General features: G+C 43.0%; 1 protein-coding gene across 1 annotated transcript; it reads right to left on the bottom strand.

Moving 5' to 3' along the window:
- Positions 1-6,857: 6,857 nt before the first annotated feature.
- Positions 6,858-19,945, bottom strand: LATS2 (large tumor suppressor kinase 2; the record flags this gene model as incomplete). The annotated part of the gene is made up of 6 exons (XM_010284552.1): positions 6,858-7,352; positions 7,935-8,041; positions 9,288-9,470; positions 10,105-10,687; positions 13,446-14,983; positions 19,813-19,945. Coding segments are annotated over 6 exons (3,039 nt in total), but the record flags the coding sequence as incomplete, so codon positions are not given.
- Between the last annotated feature and the right edge of the window lie 3,423 nt (positions 19,946-23,368).

The following is a 23,368-nucleotide window of genomic DNA, read 5'->3' on the forward strand; positions in this document are numbered from 1 at the left end:
GCGCCCGGGCTGTCCCCCAGCACGAAGGACGGTGCAGACGCCGGCCCAGCGCGTCACAACCTCGGTACCGCTTCTGCCGCGACCCCCATCCCGAGCCCTGGCGGGGACATGGATTACGTTTAAAAAGAGGGCAAGACGACTGACGGCATCAGAGTTACGTGCGAGATGAGGTTGCCAATTAAATTAATTTTAATTCCAGATATTACTCAGATTTGTTTGACCTCTTTTGCTATTTTTAGAGCTAGTTTAAATTGGCAGGGCCTGTTATGTGGGAAATTGAATTAAAAATAAAAAAATCCTTTAGGCCTAAATTGGAACACACAGTTGGAAATTTCCAAGAAACTATATTTCCAAAATCTGTTCTGGAAACATCAAAATGACCTAGTCACAGCAGTTCATTTTTATTTTTATAATATTTATCTGTTATATACAATACAAGCCCTCGGCCGTTTTATTCCATTTTTTATTTTTTTGGAAACGAACTATTTTTATCATTTTTTTTGAAGTATGATTGTAAAGGCACCAGTAAGTTCCCCCCAAAATATTTCCACTTTGTCAAACCAATATTTTCCTATGAGAAGCGTTTTCTTTGGGAAAAAAGCCCACTATGGATTCAAATTTGCCTCTTTCTGCCCAGTGATTTGGTCTTCAGCGACATAGATAGAATTCCCTGAGGGAAACAGCCTGTCAGTCACCGCCCGATCCTTGGGCACGGAAAGATGGCTTTCTGCTGGGAGATAACTTGCGTTTAGACAATCCCTCCAGTATTAAGCATTTGGGGGGCAGAGCACTGACTTGTGTCGGTGTTACAGCCCGAGGGCACAGCCGGGACAAGGCACCCATTGGGAAGCTGAACAGAGCAAAGGCCTTCCTCCTCCCCGTGGTGACACGCCACGCGCGGCCCGCGAGGCCTGCAGCAGCAGATCGCCGTCGCCCTGCCAGTGCTCTGCCAGTCGTCCGGCGCTGCCATCCGCGAAATGGCGTCCGGCCTCTGGCATCACCCCATTCACCTACGGCTGCGTGGGGGCACATTTTCTGAAAAGGATCCCTTCCGGGTGAGGCTTGTGTTCCGGCTGTGCATGGCTCCGTTCGGCGGTGGGCAAAGGTTGGGGACGGAGCCGAGACGAGACGTGCACCACCTCGTCTCAACAGCTTCGTATCCTTCGCCCAGCCCTTTAGCCGTGCTTCTTTCAAGGTCTTTTGCCGGGACGCTGCCTCTCTGTGCACTCCTACAGCTACGGTACGATGCTCAGTGGCAATATGAGGCTTCTGTGCAGTGCCAGGATGCCAGGAAGGGCAACAGTCATGCAATCCCCACTGCCAGGCTTCCCTCAAGGGCTTGGGGAGCGGCAGATCTGGCTGGCGACAGCCATCACCTCCTGCTCCGCTCAGCCGCAGCCCCTCGTGCTGGGGGAGGACGTACCATCCCCGGAGGCTCTCGCTGGACAAAGCGCTGGCCGGCCAGAGCCAGCGCTGGCCACGGCCCCACGCCGAGTGGGAGGTCGGCCTGCGGATCTCCAGAGGTCCCTTCCAGACGGCATTTCTATGGTCCTATTGTTTATTCACCCCTGGCCCCATCCGAAGAAAATGCAGCTGTAAAGCCAGCCTAGATACCTGCTGCTGTTTCTGCCACTCCCCACTCGGTTTTGGGTATCTGCGGTCTCCCCACTTTCCACCCAATGGAGTTCCTCCTTTAGAAAAAACTCCTTCTGTTGGTGTTTCATCATAACATCAGGTAGAACCACACTCTGCACAGAGGCATTTGAAGCTGTTATCCTGTAAATCAGTCCCGAATTTTGACCTTTCTTATCTGTTAGATTTCATGTCTAGAAAACCAAACCAAGAAACCTTTTATCGATCCCCCAATGTTGAGCTAAAACCAAGCACTGTAAATAGTTGGTGAACTGTATATATATATATGTATATAATCATTGGACAACCAAGCCTTTCGTAAGAATTTTCTCATGAACGTTTGCCCTTGTGATGAGGACCCAGTAGCAAAGTTAGACACATAAAAGTAAATGTGTGTTCCTTTCTTTCCTTTTTTGATAGTTGTCTTATTCAGCACAATCAGGTATCTTTTTTGTCAAACTACCTACTCTGAAATTGTTGTCAGACCAAGGAAAGCCACAGGCAGTTATTAAGCCGAGCTTACTGTTGCTATTAAGGCCAAGAATGACCAACGCTATGGAAAGCAATTATCAAAAAGACACAATAACTCATCAGACTATAAGGCTACCACAACGAGAGGCTGAGCTACTGCCCCCCAGGAGTGGTGATTGAATTTTCAGGCTTTGCATTACTTAAAGAGATCCCATCAGACTTGCCAGGTTACTGCGTGACCTGCAGATCCTTCTCCTTTCTAGCCCAATTTCCCCTTTGGCCACAGAAAGCTATCAAAGCTCCCTTTGGAAAGGAGCAGACTTGTGCAGCCAACTGTTGCCCTGAAAAAAGAAAAGGAAAAAAACCCCACACCCATAGCTGCCCAACTGCATAAAAGTGTGAAAAAAAGAAAAGCTATTACTTGTGACAAGTGTATTTACGGCGTGGCTGATGCAGCCTTCAGAAGCACAGCCAGGAGTTTAGGGGAAAAACGTACCGTCTGTGACGAGCACTTCACGGCACACGGCGAGCTCTTTTGTGGCACTTGGCTGGGCAAACCAGCAGCATCGCAGGGAGCCGTTGCTCCGCTCTCCTTCAAAGCAGCCCAGGATGGAGGTGGTGTGGGAGCCGGGCAGCAATGCAGCCTCTTTCTTCCCCGTGCAGCGTGACCCAACGCTGCGGGTCTGGCTCGCTGCACGTCCACGTGCGCAGGCTCCCGCCTGCCCAGCAGGCTCTCCCAGGAGGGCATGTGCTGCGTGCTCCCAAAAAGTGTAGGACAAAAGGGAGGTGCCGACGGAAACGTTCTCCTCAGCACACGCACCCCACGTGGTAACCGCTGCACGCTGCAGCAAGGCTGGGACATCTTTCAAGTCTTTTTCCTTCCACAAGGCCACCCCTCATGGTCTCACACGACCAGCTATTTCCCCTCACCCACCTGTACCCCTCTCACATTCATTCAGTTCCCCCTTTTCTTACCACAGCCAAGGGGGCCAAGTGCCTGGGGCTTTCCTGGCTCTTGGGGATCCCAGGACCAGGAGATGAGGTGTGCCTTACACCCTGCTATTTTTTGAGTCCCACTGAAGTTTAAGAAATCCTCAAGACCTCACAAGGCCTGCTTCACGAAGCCCATTTTCTTCACCATCTAAAAATTAACAGATGCAGACACAGGTATTTTTCACCTCGCTGAACTGAAGGCACCTTCCAAACCATGAGAGCTGACGAGTCAGGGCATCCGTCAGTCCATTTGAATTTAAATTGTCCACGTCACCAGGCCCCCCGTTTCTTCTGCAGGCCTTGGAGCTACTGGTGCATGTGCAGGAGGTGACCACAGCTTCATGGATCAGATCCTCCGTTTATTTTGACAGGAATGAGCCCAGGACCCTGCACCGAGCACCGTTCACTGCTCGTTTCACTGCTCAGAACAGAAACCGGAGGAAGGCACAACTCCCGTGTCCTTGCTGCAGCAGATTTCTTTGCCAGGAAAAACGTTTTTACACTTTTTTTGGGTGTGTTTTAATGGTTGCTATTTCTACATTATCTATTCCTGAGATTATTTCCTGTGGCAAAGATTTAATATTTTTTTATTCCAATAATTTTAGTAACAGTTGCCATTTTCTGCCAATGTTTCTGCATTTTGGGATAGAACCAAATTGTACGTTCTAAATTCCTCTTCTCATTACAGTTTCTCTAGGAAAGCTTTAAGGCAGTTATTTCATACCTCTAAAATCACAGGGAAAAGAAGAGAATTTTCTTACGAGACTGATTTTCCATCAAGTTCCAGCCCATCGCCTGCTTCCTGCAGTTAACCTCCTGCTTCGATTTCCGTTTAAAAGCCAATTAGCTTTCATGTTATTCCAGCTAGGTACCTGCCTCTAACTTTTACTGCTCGTTCTTTTGCATCCAACTAAGGAATAATTTGCTTATCAGGAATTGTTGCTGCTTCTTGGCAAATCTGGCTGCACTGAAGGACACAGGTATGAAAGGCGGCAGAGGCCCTTTCTGTTCCTGGGCCACTGGCACCCTTCCATTATAAAGCTTCCACTCTAGAAACAACAACTATTTACATTTTTTGCTTAGACCTTTGTACACACGGTAAGTGGTGTTACTGTCTTTGCTGAAACCCTCACCGAGATCAGCAGCAGGTTCAACCTTGATTAGCAAAGTTAGGATTGCATCTCACCCGTGGCCTTAACCAAGAACACGACTTCAGAATTAATAAACTTCTTTCTTACTCTCAGTCAGCAATAAATACATCTGAGGGGTTTTTTGGTTGTTTATTTTTAAAGGAAGATTTTTTAAAAAACAAACATTGAATTGATACAACTTCTTAAAAGAAGGTATTAGATGCTTTTTGCAGGAAGTTCAGCAGAACTGAGAATGCTTAGAGCCAGTCCCAATATATGGCATATTTTTTTCTTCTCCAAATTTCGTAACATTTATTTCAAGTTTCTGTTTACCCCTGCAATGTCTGAGAAAGATGCAAGCAAGACCCCACTTCAAATGCTGCACGAGAGGCGAGATTTGGAGCTCATGTTTATTACTCAAACGCTTCACTAACATTACAAAAACAAATCCATTAAAAATTCTGCCTTAAAATAGGCAGAAATTATCCTTTTCAAAAACACATAACGCATCTTCGATTTTGATTCAGATTTTTAATAAATTGTGCCAGTAGAAGCTTTCAAAGGCAATGATATATCAATAAATAACAGTTAAACTGAGTTCCTGAGAAAGAACCTACCACATGAAAGAATGTCAGATAGATGTAAATAACAAAAAATGGCATCACTATATAAAAAAGCAGTAATACTGAATCTTACATGAACTGTCACAACACAAGCACTGCATACCTCAGAACATTCCTTTCATACAAATGTAAACAAATACACAATCATTTTTGTTTAGTTTAGGCTGATGAATTTAAATGTTGTTGCTTAGATATCTAAACAATGGATAGGATAGGATATGCTAAAACATTAAGGAATAATATGTGGAATAAAATACAGAAAAAATAATGAAGCTCCAGATTTAAAAATAAAATAAAGCAAAAACACATTAAAGGAGTGTTTTCCTCAAATGTTATTATGTCAATCACTTTAAATAGGACTGTTACACTAATCTGAATTAAGGATTTTTGTGTGTGTTTACTTATTTAGTTATATATAATATATATGCAAATATGTATGGCTTAATTATCTTTAGTATTCTGATATCACCTTGAATAATTCTCACTTATACATAGAAGAAAAATGCGCATTTTAACATAGTTAAGAATTGATATTTCAAAGTATGCCTATAATTTCACAGAAATGCAGGACTATGGTGCTCCATCACAGCAACATTTTTATCTATAGACAACAGGGCAGAACGACCTATGAGCAATGCCAACGTTTTCAGATGTCAGTGCCTAAAACATTAGGATCCTAAACAGATACACAGCCAGTCATGTCCAGGGATCTGGAAAAGCCGCGTATCTCCAGGTTCCGTAGACGCCTGTGGAGCTGCACACACTCAACGTCAGCCTCATCGCAACAAGGATCTCGATGTGTTACGTTAGATATTCTGTTTTGAAGATGCTGAGCTACAGATGGTAGTACTGGTGCTCTGCATTACTGCTAGGATGAAACAACGGACACTGTGCTGCATGCTACGTGAATAAGCCTGAGCTAGACTGTTGCCACTAATGAGCTTTGTAATAATGGTCTTGCTATTGATCCGTTGTGGGGAAACGTGTGTGCCGATGATATGTGTTTACTGATCTATTACATCAGACCACAAAATCACTATTCAGTTAGAACCGTTGCAATCTCTTTTACAAAATTAATTTTGGATACAATCATAAGAGGAAACCACCCACACAATACATTACCAACACACGGTTTAAAATGGTCTAATTTTAGACCCTTAGTAAAAGTGGATCCACAGGACCTGCCTGTGAATGGCAAGAAAAGGCCATTTCAAATAGAAAAGCACTGCTCATGCAACATTCTTCACACACTAGACAATGAATTCACACCCAAATTGTCACTTGCTCACACTTTCTATTACACTCCAATAAGCAGAAGGAAATAAAGCAGCTTTAAGGTTATGTCACAATTTTGAAATGTGGAAAATACATATAATAAACAAAAATCACGGTGCGAATACATCAGTAAATTTAGAAAATTAAGAGCAGGTTTTTTTTTCGTTTTTCTTCTTTTTTTCTTTCTTACATTATTGCACAGAGACCTTTCATCACATGTTCTTCAGCTTTATGCATCTTCCTAAATGTGAAATAAGTGCTATGGATAAAATAAAAATGTAGAAAAGAAGAACAGCAGCATGATTTGTCAAAGTTAATCCCTATAATTTAGTAAGAAAAAAACCCCTGCTATAAACAAAATATAAGTGCTCTTTATTCATTTTAAAAAATAACGCTGACGGTTGCAGAAGTCTGTAAATGTTAATCTGAGTAGGGGGATGCTGACCTCAAATAAAAATAGGCCTAGAAATGACAGACTGCTGGCCTTGCGGATTTTGATGAAGACCAGGATTTCAAGTGTAATTATCAACAAAGCTATTTACAGTAAAACTGACCTGAACTTTCAAGAGTGCCATTTTCAGGACCTGGCCCTGCAAGATTCCGACTCCCCAGGCCAATTCCAGCCTCAGCTGAATTACACCTGAACAAGCACTGCAGGATCAGCTCCTAAAGGATCAGTTAAAGGCCCTACTGGATTTGAGATAGTCTTATCTGGAGTTGTCTGTACAATAATTTACACATATACAGGCTGACAAGCTCCAGTCTGATCCACCACACCTTTGTCTTCTACATCAGATTTCTCAGACTGGCCAACTTCCATTCCAGAAGGTTTGGGATACCTGAAAGGATACCCGTTGTCATCGAAGAACCTTCGGAAAGTAAACTCGTAAAAAGCATGTTCTGTGTGTTTACTATTAGAAGAGGCTAGTGGATCCCATGTCCTAGTGCTGTCACCGCTAGCATCGTTCCAAGGGCTTTCTTCTTCAACCGGATCAAAATTTGAAGTGTCCATTGGATGGCTGATCTTTGGGACATAGGGAGCTGGCTGCCTACGGATATCAGTAGAGAAGTCCATGGAGTGAAAGAAAGAATGGGCCTTAATGTCATCTGCTCCATTTCTTCCAAGCCTGTCCTCAGCAGCACAGCAGAGCTTTGTGATGAGATCAGTTGCCTCAGGGCTCAGCTTGATCTGTGAAGGAATGTGCAGTGTGCTTTCCCAATTTATCACCTGGAGGTAAGAAGGGTATTAGACAACTTCTAATCCTGGAAACAAAATCCTTCTGATTGTCAGCTGTACAGAAGTATATGCATAACCAGTCAATTCACAGTCTGTATAGTTATTTTAGAGGTTCAAGAACCCAATGATTAGACTGCATCAGCTGTTAATAATTACTTTAATGAATCAAGAAACATTGTCAGACAGCAGATAAAAGGAGCAATTCCATTTAAAAAAAGGCAAATTCCTTCCTGAATGCTCCCATAGTCCGATTTGAGAACATACTCAGTTTACACATGACTTCATGGAATGACTTCAAGGAATCACTTCATTTCGTCTCCAAAATGTAAACCAGGAAAAGTGGTCATAAGATACACCATTTCTAATAAACAACTACTCACTGTTTGACTTTGAAACACTTGCATTGCCAACTGTAAGGATTTGTCCCTGCATAGAACTATTTAAAAAACAGGCTTTTGTAATCACTGCTCCTTTCTCTAGTAAAACAATAGGGGATAGTCTGTGCATGGAGGAGAAGAGAAGGAAAAATGTTAACATTTTGCTACCTCAGACTGGAATTTTGCTTCAACTTACCTTCAGTTGGGTTTCTGTGGGTGTAGGAGCCAGAAAAGGAGGCTGTCCCACTAACATCTCAAAGAGGATCACACCAACACTCCACCAGTCACAGAGCTGAGTGTATCCTGAAAGGCAAGTCAAAAGGTTGCCCTCCACCAACCAAGGAGAATGTGTACAGATACTTGCAATAAAGTATCAAAACATACAGACAGATTTCTGTCTTTTCTCAGACAAACAATTTGTGACCTAAAAACAAAGGACTCCAATCCACCTTGATCATAAAGTCGCTTCTCCTTGCTGACCTGAATTCTATGGCTGTCAGTAAAGATCTAATCCTGTTGTCTGGGCATCTTTCTGAATAAATTTAATTCTCAACATAAGCAAGTGGTGAAATCAAGAAATAAGTTTTTTTTTTTTCATGCCCTGTCCCAGAACTACATCACTACACAGCACACACTGGACCTCAAAAGAGTAACAAAAAGGTTTAGTGACTGATGTCCTCCCCTAAGTTCAGTGGAGGTGACACCACGAGTTTGAAAAGCTGCTGAAAGACATAGCCTGGCTCTAGAGACAGAAGAAAGCCACAGATCACTTTTTGAGCAAGTTCCAAGCAGAGGAACAATTTCAATCATTTAATTGCTGTGACAAGACAAATAAGGTATATGTTTGAGATCTCTGAAAAAGAAATGGCGGATTTGAACACTGATTTCAGTGGTGGTTTGTGTCATTGGATAATGTAAGGTCCAGTGTGAAATCTCTCAACTTGAAGATTAGGCTTAGGATCTGACTTGGAGACAACGTTGAACATCTAATCTCCTTACTACAGTGACCATGTCTGTTCTGCATGGATGGCCACCAAATACTATCTAAATTCCTTAAGCCAAGCTTTTGAATGCAGGGTGTCCACTGTAAATTGTGGAAGACTTTTTGTTGAGTTTCCCCAAGATTCTGGGAATCTGGAGGACATGTTTCCACAAGTTTACACCAGTGATCCAGAACTGTCAGCTGGCTATATAAACTATGTAAACTTGCTAGCGGTCATAGTCATACCCCATGAGTACAGATAATCTGATTTATACTTGAAAAATATCACTGCCAACATCATCTGACATGTTTATTAGCAGTCTCATTCAAAGGCCCCTGAGTGTAGATGTACACAGACACACAAAGCATGACCACCATCAATGTCAGCAGTGTGATGCCAAACAGTGGAACATGTAGAGAAATCTGTTGTCCTTAATCTGAGCTAAGTGTTTGTGGCCTTCAGAATGACAATATTCAAAGCAGCAAGCTTATTTAAGGCAAAAAAATAAAAAAGTATATCAAAGTATCGATGTTCACTTAAACAGGAGAAAAATACAGGTTATCTACCTTTACGAAGCAGGACTTCAGGAGCAATATAATTAGGGGTTCCAACTAACGAGTGGGCTAGACATCTCTGATGCTGCTTCTTAGCTCTCTGTTCCAATGTCTTCAGCCTATCTCCACATCTACAATTGGACACATCATCCCAAAGATCACTGGGCTCCATGCTGTCTTGTCTGATATGGCTCCCTTTCAAATGGGAGAGAAAGTTTACATTCACAGTCATAAAACAAAACACACAAAGAGAAAAGTATTTGTCTAGATCTAGTTGTGCCATTTTCCACTCTCACTGAAGAACAGCATTTAAACTTTAAACCCACGGCACTTCCTTCTGCCCTGCCCTTCACAACTGGTTTTTCATATCCAGCAAGATGTCTGTCTCAGTGCAAGGAAGCATGCTCCCATATGGGAGATATGGAACAATGGTATATTTAGATTAGCTATACCAATTGTTTATGACCTTTTTGCCAACAGACACCAATACTCCTCAATGGCACACACAGGAGGCGTGCAGACTACTTTAAATCTGTGATTAAATTATTTCACCATCAAAAGAGACCGTCCAAACAAGTATAAACTGAAAAACTGTTGCTACTGCAGTGGTCAGCCAGATTAGTGATAGGAATTTAAACAGTATTGGAAACAAAGGACCGGAAACAAACTAACTGAATGAGTTAGTGCGAGACAGGAGCATCATACTGCCATTGACACTTTGTCAATGTCCACACCACTTTCTTCTGTGTTGGCATTTATACCAAGAGCTACCTGTTTGTTTCAAAATAAATAATGCAATAACATCACAAATAAAGCCTAAGAACACTACCTTTCTGATAGTATTTTGAATTGTGAGTCCACCTGAATCCAGTACACAGCCCAAAGTCAGTCAGTTTGATATGCCCATCAAGGTCTATCAGAATGTTGTCAGGCTTGATGTCTCGGTGAATAAATCCCATTTTGTGCACACTCTCTATCGCCAAAGTGAGCTCTGCAATATAAAATCTAGCCAGACGCTCTGGAAAGACCTCCATTCGAATCAGTAGACTCATCATATCCCCGCCAGGGATGTAGTCCATCACAAAGTACAAGTTCTCTTTATCTTGGAAGGAATAATAGAGTTTAACCACCCACTCATTGTCTGCCTCAGCAAGTATGTCCCTCTCCGCTTTGACATGAGCCACCTGGTTCCTGTTTAGCACATCTTTCTTTCGCAGAGTCTTCATGGCATACAGGGCATGGGTATCCACTTTGCAGGCCAGGCATACTTCTCCAAATGCACCAATACCCAGAGTCTTGATTTTCACAAACATAGATTTGTCCATTTTAGCTCTTTTAAGTCTGTTGTAGTTGGACTCCTTCTGGTAGAGAATTTTCCTCATTTGTTCCTGTTCTGCTTCACAAAGGCCAGCCTTTACAAAGGAAAGCAAACCACAAGAGCTAGTACTGTTACATTCATAGCAAGAGAACAATAAACTAGCATTCCCAAAACACATTTCTCAGAAAAATTAACCAAGAACCAGAAAAGATGCATTCATGAGAGATATATTCTCTTGTCTGTCTGTTGAGGTATTTCTGAAATACCGGCAAATTCACCGTGCCCTAACTTGTTACGGGAATTTGCCATATCTGAGATTGGTCTGCCTTTCTCATTTGACTGAATGAAGAGGCATGGGGCAGTACTGTCAGAGAGGGGAACAGAACAAATCTGATTTGGGCATTTGGTTTACACCTTTCAAATGTGCACTTTTGCCACTGCACTCCACTATATGTATGCTCACTGCAGTACACCTTAACTTAAACTGAAACTTAAACCTACGTGCAGCAGTCCGCTTTGTTCATGAATGGTTCTCCAGCGCAACTCACATTAACAGTTCCTACCTTGAGTGCTGTTCAACTGTTGGGTTTTGACCTACACATTCCCAAGTGCCTTGGGAGCCTTCTTCTTTAGAAACTATTTTTCTTCCTCTGCCACATACATCCTCTGCTTTCAAAGTCTGTAAATCTCCTGACTACCTGTTCTATAAACTTCTCCCCTTTCCCTTCCAAAATACGTGCATATAACCCTCAGCTCTGGCCTCCCCTCAGCCATTGCAGCCCAGACCCTGGTGCTATTTCCCCTCTAACTGTATTATTTCCCCTCTGCACCTAAGCTGTAAAAAAGCTGGCTTGTCCACCTCCTGTCCCCAGAGAGCCTCCAACTAACTGCAAGCAACACTTCATATGGCGGCGGGTAGAGACCTCCTGAGAAAGGGAGAAGCAGCAGTATCCAACCAGACTTTCCTCACCCTTCAAGACAGAGCCTGCACACTGCCAAGACTGCCAACTTCAGTGCCTGTCCCTCTCCAAGAGCCACTGGTGCCTCCACCAGCAGAAACCCCTGGGCTGATCCCCAGGATCCTCTGACAACTCATCCTCTGCAGCATGCCTCTTTCTTTCTGCATACCCCATTTCTAGAATCCTAAATTAGCTGGCAACCAAAGCACTCAGAAAGGAAGATTAGTGCCTGGTGGGAAGGGGCAATAGAGAGGAGGGTGGATGGGGTTGAAGCTGCCTGATTAGCAGGCTAGACACGCAAGCATAAGCCCATAGGGCCGCTGCTTAGATTGATTTCATTTCACATCTGTAGTCTATGTCTTTAAAGATGAATGTGGGCAGCCAGACTATGCAGTGAGATCCCCACAGTATAAAAATGAAATCTGTATGAATAAAGGATGGAGGAGGTCTGCAGAACCTTGCAGAACAGGTAGGATGAATTGTCAGACTGAAGGCAACAGTCAAATCAAAACAAGTAATACTGTTTTTAAAATGTAAGGCAAATACCTCCATCCATAATAAAGCAAGTGTTTATTGTTTTAAGGTAAAATAATTAGTGTGTTGTGTTCTTGGTTAATTCCAGAATAATATGATATTCAGATAGCCAAAATCTCCTGAGTTCATAGTGTATTATTGCAGCCAGTGATGAGGTTGCTAGGGGAAGGAGTTGTTTTTGTTTATAGATGAATTATCTCTGAGTTATGAAGTGAGGGAAAGCTGAAGAGTCAGAAGCGAAGCACTAAGGCAATTAGCTGATGTCTTATTTCTTTAGAGTTCATTCCCTATCTCAATCTCAGGAAAATATCCACTAAATCCAAGTGATGCAACACAATCTGTACTTGCAGTGAGGACAAACTATTAACTGTCACTAAAACGACAACCTTTCAAGAGATTTTAGAAATACATTCATTTAATTTTAACCTCAACAAACAAACCACTGAGTTTCCTGGAGCAATATGAGCATGAAATTAACCGACTCTGGAAATTGACTCTGCTAGGAAAGATCAGGTAGTTAATTATTAGCCATTATGCGTTAATAACAGCTTTCCTTAGCGTTTATCCTTAGATACAAAAGCAGACTAGTCATATTCTAGTCGTGCCTGGGGAAAAAAAACCTCTTCCACATTTAAAAATTAAAACCAAAACTGCCAGAGCAACCATCAGAACTTGGCAGCTTTGTTTGAAAGCCCTATGAGTGAATCAGCTTAGGTTTGAGAGCTACAATTAGGCATGAAAGAGGCGCTCTCATTCAAAAAGTGCACCTCCCTGAGGCCTGCTTCTAGAAGAAGTTCCAGCAAGGGTCCCAAGATCAGTTCAAGCTGGGCAAGATATGATTACTTGCACAGTATTATTACTTACATGTATTCAACAGACAACTTCCAGTCAAGTATTACATATTCTTCTGAAAATATGGCACAGTGAATACACTTCCAAGTCGAACCATGGCTTTGGTGAATGACTGGCTACCATGGAACAAGGAAGGAAGAACTGGAGCAAAGGGAAAACTTTTTTCAGAGTTTTGCAAGAGTTGCCAAAATATTGCCAGGGTTATCTCAGCCTCAAACCTGGCTTCTGAGTTCTTCCCTAAACCAAATACTTTCTTACTGGAGGGCAAGGGGGTTTGCTTCATTTTACTTTTCTGGTATGAAGATATATTCTTTCACATCTCAGGTTTTCAAACAGCCTCCCAGACCTGCCTCCAGGCTTCTAAGTGAAAACAGACTGGTATAGGGAGGTGTTGGATACCTACCACTTCCAGTGGAGTCTGCCTTTATAAATTTTTTGAATGATTTAAAATAGTAATAATCAATTTGACCCCATTAGCTTTTATTATAACAAAACAAGGAGAATTACTTTAGCCATTTCTTGCTCCAATTGTAATCTTCTGTTAATTTTCTGCTGGTAGGTCTTTATGACATTTTCTACATGTTGCTCCATATAGAACTTGAAGGCAAAAGGTGAGTAGCTCTTTATTCGGGATTCTCGCTTTTCCTCATCTTTGCCATTTTTTCGCACAGGCACCGGAGATGTCTGAATTTGCTTTTTATCCTTGCTTGGCTTTTCAGCTTTAGTGTTCTTGCTGCTCTTGTCATTTCGCTCACTGTTCTCTTCCGCCTTATTGCACGTTGAATTGGGGACTACACGGAGGGTCTGCTCTACACCCATGCATAAGCAGTTGATATCAAACTGCTCAGAGCTACCAGGCAGTAACAAATGTTTTGGATACGGTGGTGGTGGACACCGCAGTTCCTGGTTACTATAATCCACATCTAGCTGATAGGCATTAGATGCTCCAACAGGTGGCACATGCTGCTCAATGATCTCCAAGCCATCCACGGCCGATGCCTGTGCAGGTAACCAACCAGGATGGGAAGGTCCCACTGCAGTCTGAGGCTCAGGTCTCATCACTCGCATGCTCTTCACTGGCTGGAGAATATGTGCAGATGTGACTGCTGTGATCGTATTTGGAGATGAAATGGAAGGATCAGGTTTTCCCGAAGGAACCTGTCTTATAGACACTGTCACTTGTGGCTGTTGCTGGTGGTTGTTAAAGGAGTTTGTTCTGCTTGGCACTGTGGCATCAGGTCTGAAGGATACATGTTGCCGTGGAGATGTTTCTATTCCTGGATTTTGTAAAGAATCTCGGCGTGACGGTGTTGCTGCCTGCCACTGCTGAACTTGAGGATTATTCATGTCATAGAGGTCCATGTTTAGGCTATTTCTAGACGGAGTTAATAGATTTTGTGGTGGAGTGTCTGAAAAATCATTAGCAAAGGCTGGACCTCTGGATATCACATGCATTTGATGAGAAGAAGGACTTGTCTGTTTGTGATGAGAATGTGATATATACAGGCTTGCTGGTGCCTGCTGAAATGCATGACCAGAATTATTCTGAACAACTGCCCCTTTATTTGGGAGATTGGCGTATCCTCCCTCCTGCTGCATCTTGTTTTGGAAGGATGGACTCCGCTGAACACCATACCCCATCGGCTCCCCCTGTACCATCATGTGCTGCCTACTGTAATGTTGGCTGTTGGAGCCATGGGACGCCTGCAGCTGCAAAGCTTGACTGCTGTGATTAGCCACTGGATAATTAATCACAGAAGATTCGATATTTGCAGGGTATGTTTTCTGCTGATGGCTTGTGGGTGTGCTGTGAGTGCCTACTCCAGAGGGCCGCTGTACAGGAGCATTCATAGCTGTAGACTGCGAGGCAGAGATTAAATAGTCCATGTATGGCCTTGGAACTTCAGTAAGCATATTTGCACCTTCTGCTCCAAAACCTGTTCCTTCATAGGCTGCATTACTGATCTGATGGTAGGACGGAAAAGATTCGTTTGATCCTTCGAAGCTTGGCCTGCGGGTTACATTATTTGGCACAATACCCTTTCCTTTATAAAAAAAACACAAAAGAATGTTAGGAAGCAATTCAGATGAACCAATTACTTTGCATTACTCATCCATCTATACATACAGACATACACACACATGCACACACACACACTGCGTAGGGAGTATGTGTTATAAAAACACCTTCCAAAATCTAAATTAAGCACTCTGAACATTTAAAGTTATAGGTGCCAAGTATTACTACTGATAACAAGCTACTGGCCCACAACACTGCTCATGCCAGGAATCATCAGGGAGTTCTACCAAATCATGAAAATAGAAGCACAAATTCCTTAACTATGAAATCATCATATTGCATTACAGCCTGGTTTTTAAAGCTGGACCAGTATTACCAGTCATTATTCACAGACAGGAGGAAGCTACAGAGCAGGGAGTTAAGTACAGCACCAACATGAGATAAAAAGCTCCCGGAAGCACTGTCAATAGAACTTAAAAGTCAACATTACTATAAGCTACTAAGTCATCCCATAGTCCACATCTGTACAGTGAGCTCACTGCTCATGCTGGGGATTTGTTTACATCTCTCTGTTCCATCGTTCTCCTCAAAAATCCTTGTTTCCCTCTCCTTCATTTGCAACAAAGGCATCACGCAGTTTGTTCTGTATTCCTTCCTACGTGCTGGAGACAGAGTATCCCCTCATATTTCTCAATCTTCCACCTGTTTGGAAGGCAAACCTTTCAGGGTGTCAACATGTTAATCTTAGCTTGAAGAATGTGTAGAGACAAGATAGCAGCATTCCTACGCTGCAAGTATCAATGGCACTTTTCATCAGTTCTTTGATGTGAGGACAAATTGCAGGTGTATAAAGCACTGGCTATGCTAAAAAGACAAGGGGAGACTGTGCTGTCACTTACTCTTTTGTTCCCCCTCTGGTTCTTCAGTTTTCACAAATCACAGGACTTCGCCCGTATATGCCTGAACAATTTCCTTTTAAAATCCTGACTTCACAAGGTCCACAAGAATAGTCATATTGCGCTAACAGGCTTGAGCATTGGATTGCAAGCTTTCCCAATTATGTGTATTACAGCAGAGGCCATCTGGGCCAGATGCAGCACATTGACTCCTCACCTGCAGAAGCTATGCTAAGGCACATGGAGGACAGGGAGGTGATTCGAGACAGCCAGCATGGCTTCACCAAAGACAAGTCCTGTCTGACCAACCTAGTGGCCTTCTAGGATGGAGTGACCACATCAGTGGACAAGGGAAGAGCTATCGATTTCATCTATCTGGACTTCTGTGAGGCCTTTGACATGGTCCCCCAACAACATCCTTCTCTCTAAATTGGAGAGATATGGATATGATGGGTGGACTGTTGGGTGGATGAGAAATTGGTTGGATGGTCACATCCAGAGGGCAGTGGTCAACAGCTCAATGTCCAGATGGAGATCGGTGACGAGTGGTGCCCCTCAGGAGTCCGTGTTGGGACCAGGACTGTTTAGTATCTTCATCAATGACATAGACAGTGGGATTGAGGGCACCCTTGGCAAGTTTACAGACGACGCCAAGCTGAGTGGTGCACTGACATCTCAGAGGAGAAGAACTTGGGGTGTTGGTTGATGAGAAGCTCAACATGACCTGGCAGTGTGCACTTGCAGCCCAGAAGGCCAACCATATTGTAGGCTGCATCAAAAGTAGTGTGGTCAGCAGGTTGAGGGAGGTGATTCTGCCCCTCTACTCCGCTCTGGGGAGACTCCACTTGCAGTACTGCATCCAGCTCTGGAGCCCTCAGCACAGAAAAGATACGGACCTGCTGGACTGCATCCAGAGGAGGGCCACAAAAATCATCAGAGGGATGGAACAGTTCTCCTGTGAGAACAGGCTGAGACAGTTGGGCTTGTTCAGCCTGCAGAAGAGAAGGCTCTGGGGGAGACCTTATGCAGCCTTCCAGTACTTGAAGAGGGCTTAGAAGAAAGATGGGGACAGATTGTTTCGCAGGGCCTGTTGCGATAGGACAAGGGGTAACAGTTTTAAACTGTAAGAGGGTGGATTTAGACAGGATATACGGAAGAAATTTTTCCCAATGAGGGTGGTGAACCACTGGCACAGGTTGCCCAGAGAGGTGGTAGATGCCCCATCCCTGGAAACATTCAAGGTCAGGTTGGATGGGGCTCTGAGCAACCTTCTCTAGTTGAAAATGTCCCTGCTCATTGCAGGGGGTTGGACTAGGTGACCTTTAAAGGTCCTTTCCAACCCAAACTCTTGTATGATTCTATGATACACACAAGCCTGCTCCACACAGTCACATAAGGATGTACATGTTATTAAGACAGGTCTATGCACTATCTCTCCACACTGAAGAGGCTGCCCCCATACTAAATTACACTTTCATAAACAATGCAACGTTTTGAAATGGAATCAATGTGGAAAATAATCAGTCCGTTAAAGTGAAATCTATAATTGGCAACTCCTTTTCCTATGATAACACAAGGCTGAGGTTGTACTTATAACAGCATTCCCTGATAGGGGAACACACTTGGGACACAGTGAGATGCACTGATGAGGCTGTTGCAATCCAAAGCATCCTAGGAAGTGGCTAAAACCTGGAGGTGGGAGGCAGCCATAAGACCCAATTGTTATCTCTGTCAGTAGGATTCAGGCTGAGCCTCTGGGATAAACTGACTTTCTTTTTCCCTATCAGAGACCATGAAGGAAAGTAGCTGCAATAATTGTCCTCCTTTGGGACACATCAGTTGTACAAGGAATCTTGCTGATGTGAAGAGAGATATGACGTCCACCTCCTAGATTTCTATGGCAGTAAGTCTGTTCTGGTCTGACAGAGGAATATTTGGATTTGTGAAGATACCAAACGTGGTAGTTGCAGATTTTTTTTTTTCACACATTCCTATCCAACACAGTAACTGTTATGACTATCTCTTGCCTGTGAAAGTTCTAGATCAGAGTGTATTCTTAAGATTGATCACCTATACTCATGGAATCATCTGTTTTTATACATAGCACTCTCTCCCACAGCAGTATCTGGTAAGTTTTAGTGGAGTCTTGCCAGTATGCTGAAGCTCTTGTTAGCTTTACTACTGAAGTTAAAGCAAGACAAAAATTATTAATTTGAAAATGTATTTCCATACACCAATATATGGAACTCAAAAAACAGAAGATGGAAATTCTCAAACTGCAAATGAAAAGCTCCCAAGTAGCATTACATGCTTCCTAATCAACTAGAGGAGATCTGTGCTATCCTAGCACAAACAATACCATACCAAACAAATGAGTATGATTTTGTGGCACCTCAGGCAGGCAAGCATCAATTTAAGTTTTGCATTCTGTGTACCCTAAAAGTAAAGGCGGATCTTCAGCTTAAAAGGTTAAGTATTCAAAACAGCTGCATGCAATGGAATGTTAAGAAAGCAAAACTAAATGAAAATGAAAGACAACTGAGTAATTAAAATGTTAGCCTGGAAAGATTTTGTAACCCTTTCAGAGGAAATGTATGCTTTTTTACAACTGGTGTGTTCTTTCACTTTAAGGAATAAAATCTTTTTAATATAAAGCAAAAAACAGTTCAGTAATTCTGTCGAAGTTATTTAAAATCCTGCTTAAGGCTCAGTTGAGACCACATTTGTGCATGTATTAGGACTGAGCTCTCCAAATAGCAAACTGACCAGTACTACTTTGTCTGTCAGGTGGTCATCCTGCAGGGTAACATTCCAGGAAGTATTTTCTTAGGGTTTTCCAGAATTTACCCAAATAATAAAACAGGAAGTCTAAGACTGATACAAAGGGCAGAACTATACACCCTTTTTTAACACATCTGAAGAACCATTCCTGAGAGTGACCACCTGGAAAATGAGGTCCTTTCCCTTTTCCACCTTCCCTATATGTGGCTACCCACAGGAAAGAAGTGGCTTTACTGAAGACCTCCTTCCTGTCTAGGGATTTCTCTTTGTAAACTGCATGGGCTTTCTCTTCCTCAGCTTTCCTTATCTCTGGACATGCCTCTCTATCAACTACCCCAGATTTAACACCCTTCCTAACACAGATTTTCGATTTTGCCACTGACACAAGAGAAGTTCCTTGTCCAACAAAATAGGCCCCTCACAATGGCTCTCCAATCTGCTCAACCCTTTGCCCACTAACCCCTCTGCAGCATGTAACACTGTGTGATTACACAGGTTCAGCCAGTCAGAGGTGGGTTATTTGTCTGCTTGGACAGTTTTTGAAACTGAAAGAAAACAAAAGTAACAAACTATCCAAACCAGAGCCTATCCTGATCACAGATCAAATGCATTCTGCAGTGCTGTAAGTGCTAATATCTGAATGGAAACAACTCTTGCAAGGCCTTTTGTCAGCTGTGGTCTGGTGTTTGCTGCTGAGGCATATGCAGGGCCCAAATCCTCACATTTGCTAATTTACGTGAAACAGAACTGAAGCAGACTAGCAGAGATGAGTGGAAAAGCTGTTATCCTGGCCCAAGCTCTTTCTGCAGTGTACTTACAAGGATGTTAACATGAGTGAATTCCTAGGAAGAGAGCTATCTCACAACTCCAAACTGGCAATTACGTGCAAGCTTTTACTTTGTGGTAAACTTGAGATGATTGAGGTGATTTGCACTGAAGGATAAATAGCCTTGTGTTTAAGAAGGTGGACTACAAATGTGCTCTTGCAAAGCACTAGTTGTGTTCAGCTTCCAGCCCAGCTCACTTTGCAGGGCCATGTTCATGTCATTGTCCCCCACAAAAGTACTATTGAATACTGTCATGTCACTACTTCTCACCTGCAACGACTGTACTTTCAAAAAATAGCTTATTGCAAGAAAGTAGAATTTTTTAATTTTTTAAAAAAGTTCATGCTTACCTGGTGAGGTCTGCTTAATTACACGTACTATCTGTTCATTTCTAGGATCCAAGTAGCTCATCTTACTGATATACTCCAGAGCTGCTTCAATACTTCTGCTACCTGTCTGCTTCAGTGCTCGGACAGCCATCTCCTGTATAAAGCAAACAAGAATTGAATCATATTGAGACAAAACCCAAGCACTGTACTGCAGGCTAGAAAGCAGAAAGCATTCTTACATTTATAGAAACATTTTATAATTCACACCAGATCACAGGTGCCTGAAGCCAAATGGACTCGTATTTTGAAAACATTTGCATGCCTTATACAACTCAAAAATTAAAAGAAGAAAATAACAAAAAACCACAACCTACCTGGACTCTGCCAATTAAAGAAGCATCAAACAGAAATGTGTACTTTAAGATTCCTTAAAATAAACTTTGAGTCAGATCTGGAAAGGCAGCATAGCTTGACAGAGCATGGAATAGAATGAAATAATTAGCTTTTGATATTTGAGAGCATGTTTCTTAGTCACACCTGAACACAGTAAAAGCTTTAAGTTTTCACAAGATGCCACAAGAAACTAATTAGGCAGGAGTTGATTTCTGCTGAGCCCCATTAGAGTCAATGGGAAAGACAGACTGCTGTTTTCAGTACAGCTGGGGCATCATTCACTATCTGTTTGGAAAATGATTAGGCACACGGAACTGCATTTCACATTATTAGTCTTTTTAGCTGTATTTTATTGGGCACACATCCATCACTCAGAAGTTAATGTTCGTGCCAGACACATAACCTGAAAACTAAAACTGGGGCAAATATGAATATTTTAGTTAAACTACTCTAAACTACACAACAGCAAGTCACACTCTCCTGTAGTTTGTGCATACTTTTACTTACAGCTCAGGTATATAGAATACTTTTCAACAATGACTCTAGCCTCTGGTTGCAAAGTAAAATTCACAAATCCTCACAAGGCTACATAGTCTTTTCTGAAACGATTAAGAAACTGAAATCCAGAGCTTTAATGTTGAATTCAACTCACTGAACTTCACCCAACAAAAAGTTAGATACTTAGTCAACAGTAGTTGCTGAGATCCTTTCTATACTCATCTCCAAAAGGCAATTCATAGAAAAGATATAACAGAAGATAAACTGACCTTTGGTGACAGAAGAGTAGAGGACTAATTTGAACTGGACTTATAGCTTTTAGATGTCTAAAACTGGATGAAATGAATGTCACCACCAAGGACTTGCCTGCAAATGTCAGTATACTATTATCTTGCCACTTTACTGCCATTTTTTAAGGGAATTCTGTCATCGCAACCTGCCCACTGAGCGCTGAATCAGAGTTTGTGCCTTCTTGGACTGGCTCACCGACTGCAGATGTGATGGCTGGGTTGGCACAAAGACAAACAGGATGGCTGGGTTGGCACAAACTCTCCCACGGGGCAGTTCTGCGCGCTGGCTAACAGCCAGGTAGCCCCAGCACGTATGCCCCTTTCCCGTATCATCTGGAGCAAAAAGCAACTTTGCTTGACTGAACATACTCGCTAATGGTTTACTTAGCAAGGGAGGAACACTCAGACGATGTTCCTAATTCACTATTTCACACTTAGCACAGAGCCACACGCTGGCACTTGGCATTTTGCTTCGCTTAGCTCAGTCCCCTCCTACTCCCCCCAAAATGGCAGCATTTTCTCCATTACTCAGAGGTTCTGCTTGGGGAATAGCTATAGCAAGTTTGAATATTTTTCATACAATTTATGACTTATAATTCATAGAAAGGCAGTAGTTGGTTTCACATTTCCTATAGCTGAAATATTTCACTGGCATCAACACATTACTAAGGGCAATTTTAAATCAACAGAGAACTATTATGTATGAGGGAAAGAATTTCCCACAATGTTTTTTTCCTCTCTTTCTTTTTTCTTCTTCTGGATACATTTCTAAAGTATTAACAAATTCACATCCTAGCGCTCAGCATTCTCATCATCCAGGGACTCTGGGCTTTACAGCCCTGTTCCACATGGCTGCTAACACACTCTGCCCATTTACACCAGCTGGATCTAGCCTTAGATCACAAGTCTTAAAGTTTCCTAAGTCAAATGTGCTCCATACGCACATTTGGGCTGGCTTGGATGTTGGGATTTTTTTTGGTTTTGTCTGCAATGGAGTACCAAGAGAATAAATTCTTGGTAAACAATTATCTCAATGATTAATAAAACAGCCCATATAATCAATTTCTCGCTCTCTTAGCTGTTGGCTGTATACAATTCAAAGGGGGTATAATAGGTTAGGCTTTTATTACCAGCATAGTGATATAATCGCTGAAAACAATCCTTTTCCCCCCTGTCCTCCCCATACTGTGGCACTACCGTTCTCCTCTTTTGCCTATGTCAGAAAAGCAGAGTAAAAATGACACTGGTCCACTCGGAGCTGCATGTCCTACCTTCAGCAGGTATGTTAGAGGATTCACATTTAAACTTTAGTGGGGATAATGGAAAGGGAAAAATCCAACATTCACTATGGACCGTAGAATAACCTATCAGGGCCAGCAAGAGCTTGGGACCAGCAGATGTGTCACTGGCAATCTCACCCCCGCAAGCCCCCAGTGCAGCAGCCGCCCTGTGCTCCAGCTCACCATCTCTCATCTTTCATTAGGTCAGCTCCCACCCTTCAAAGGGTTTCCTCATTACATACCCTGTTTGCTTAGCATTTTACATTACTGCTGGAAAAAATGAAGTAAGTTTTTCTGTGGTTCAAAAGAACACCTGCGATTCCCCTGTACACCATCCCATAGCTTTGGCCCTTTCCCCTGTAGCTAATCACGAGACACTAACAACCCCAGTTTTCTGATGCTGGTTCTCAAAAGCCTCACATCACCTCCAAGCAAATGGAGAGTGACCAACAAAAATTCAACATTCCACACACAAAAGGAAAGTGTTTTTCTCAGATGCAGATCACATATAATTCTCCACGCAGCAGACAAAGCCCTCTGGGGGCATGTGATACTCCAGGAGAGTGGAGGGCAACAAGAAGCTCCGGTACTGTTATAGCTGGCTTTTGGCCTCCTCTGCATTGTTTTTCCCACCTCCATCCTCCATGCCCACAGCTCTCTCCTCTCTGGCAGCCACATGAAGAGGGCTCTGCTCATTGCAGCACCTTTTCAGTAGGGATGGGGGACAAGCTGATGCATGGCTGAGGCTCACAGAGGCTGAGCTGGCTAATGGGGCATGGTGGCCCTCTCCTCCCTATGCGCAACAGTGATGAGCTCTGTTGAGCGAGGGAGCGTGGCTGGGACGAGGCAGCGAAGGGCTGGCCTCCAGGAGCCTGCTGCAGGGGAAGCTGGCTCTCTGTTGGCAGCAGGGGCCAGAGCCCCCGGCTGCATTTGCTGGAAATCAAGGTAAGACCTGTTTTGAAGGATGGGAAGAAGGGCAGAAGATGGATTAAGCAGTGTCAGTAATTACTCTTATTGGAGAGCACAGGCTTAGGTGAGATGGAAGGTGTTTGTGAGAACCAGCAGAATGGCTCAAGAGGAAGGAAAGAAATCAATGCCAAAATTTTGCAAACTGAT

The sequence above is a fragment of the Phaethon lepturus genome, unplaced genomic scaffold (assembly GCF_000687285.1).
Source record: "Phaethon lepturus isolate BGI_N335 unplaced genomic scaffold, ASM68728v1 scaffold18483, whole genome shotgun sequence".
NCBI lineage: Eukaryota > Metazoa > Chordata > Aves > Phaethontiformes > Phaethontidae > Phaethon > Phaethon lepturus.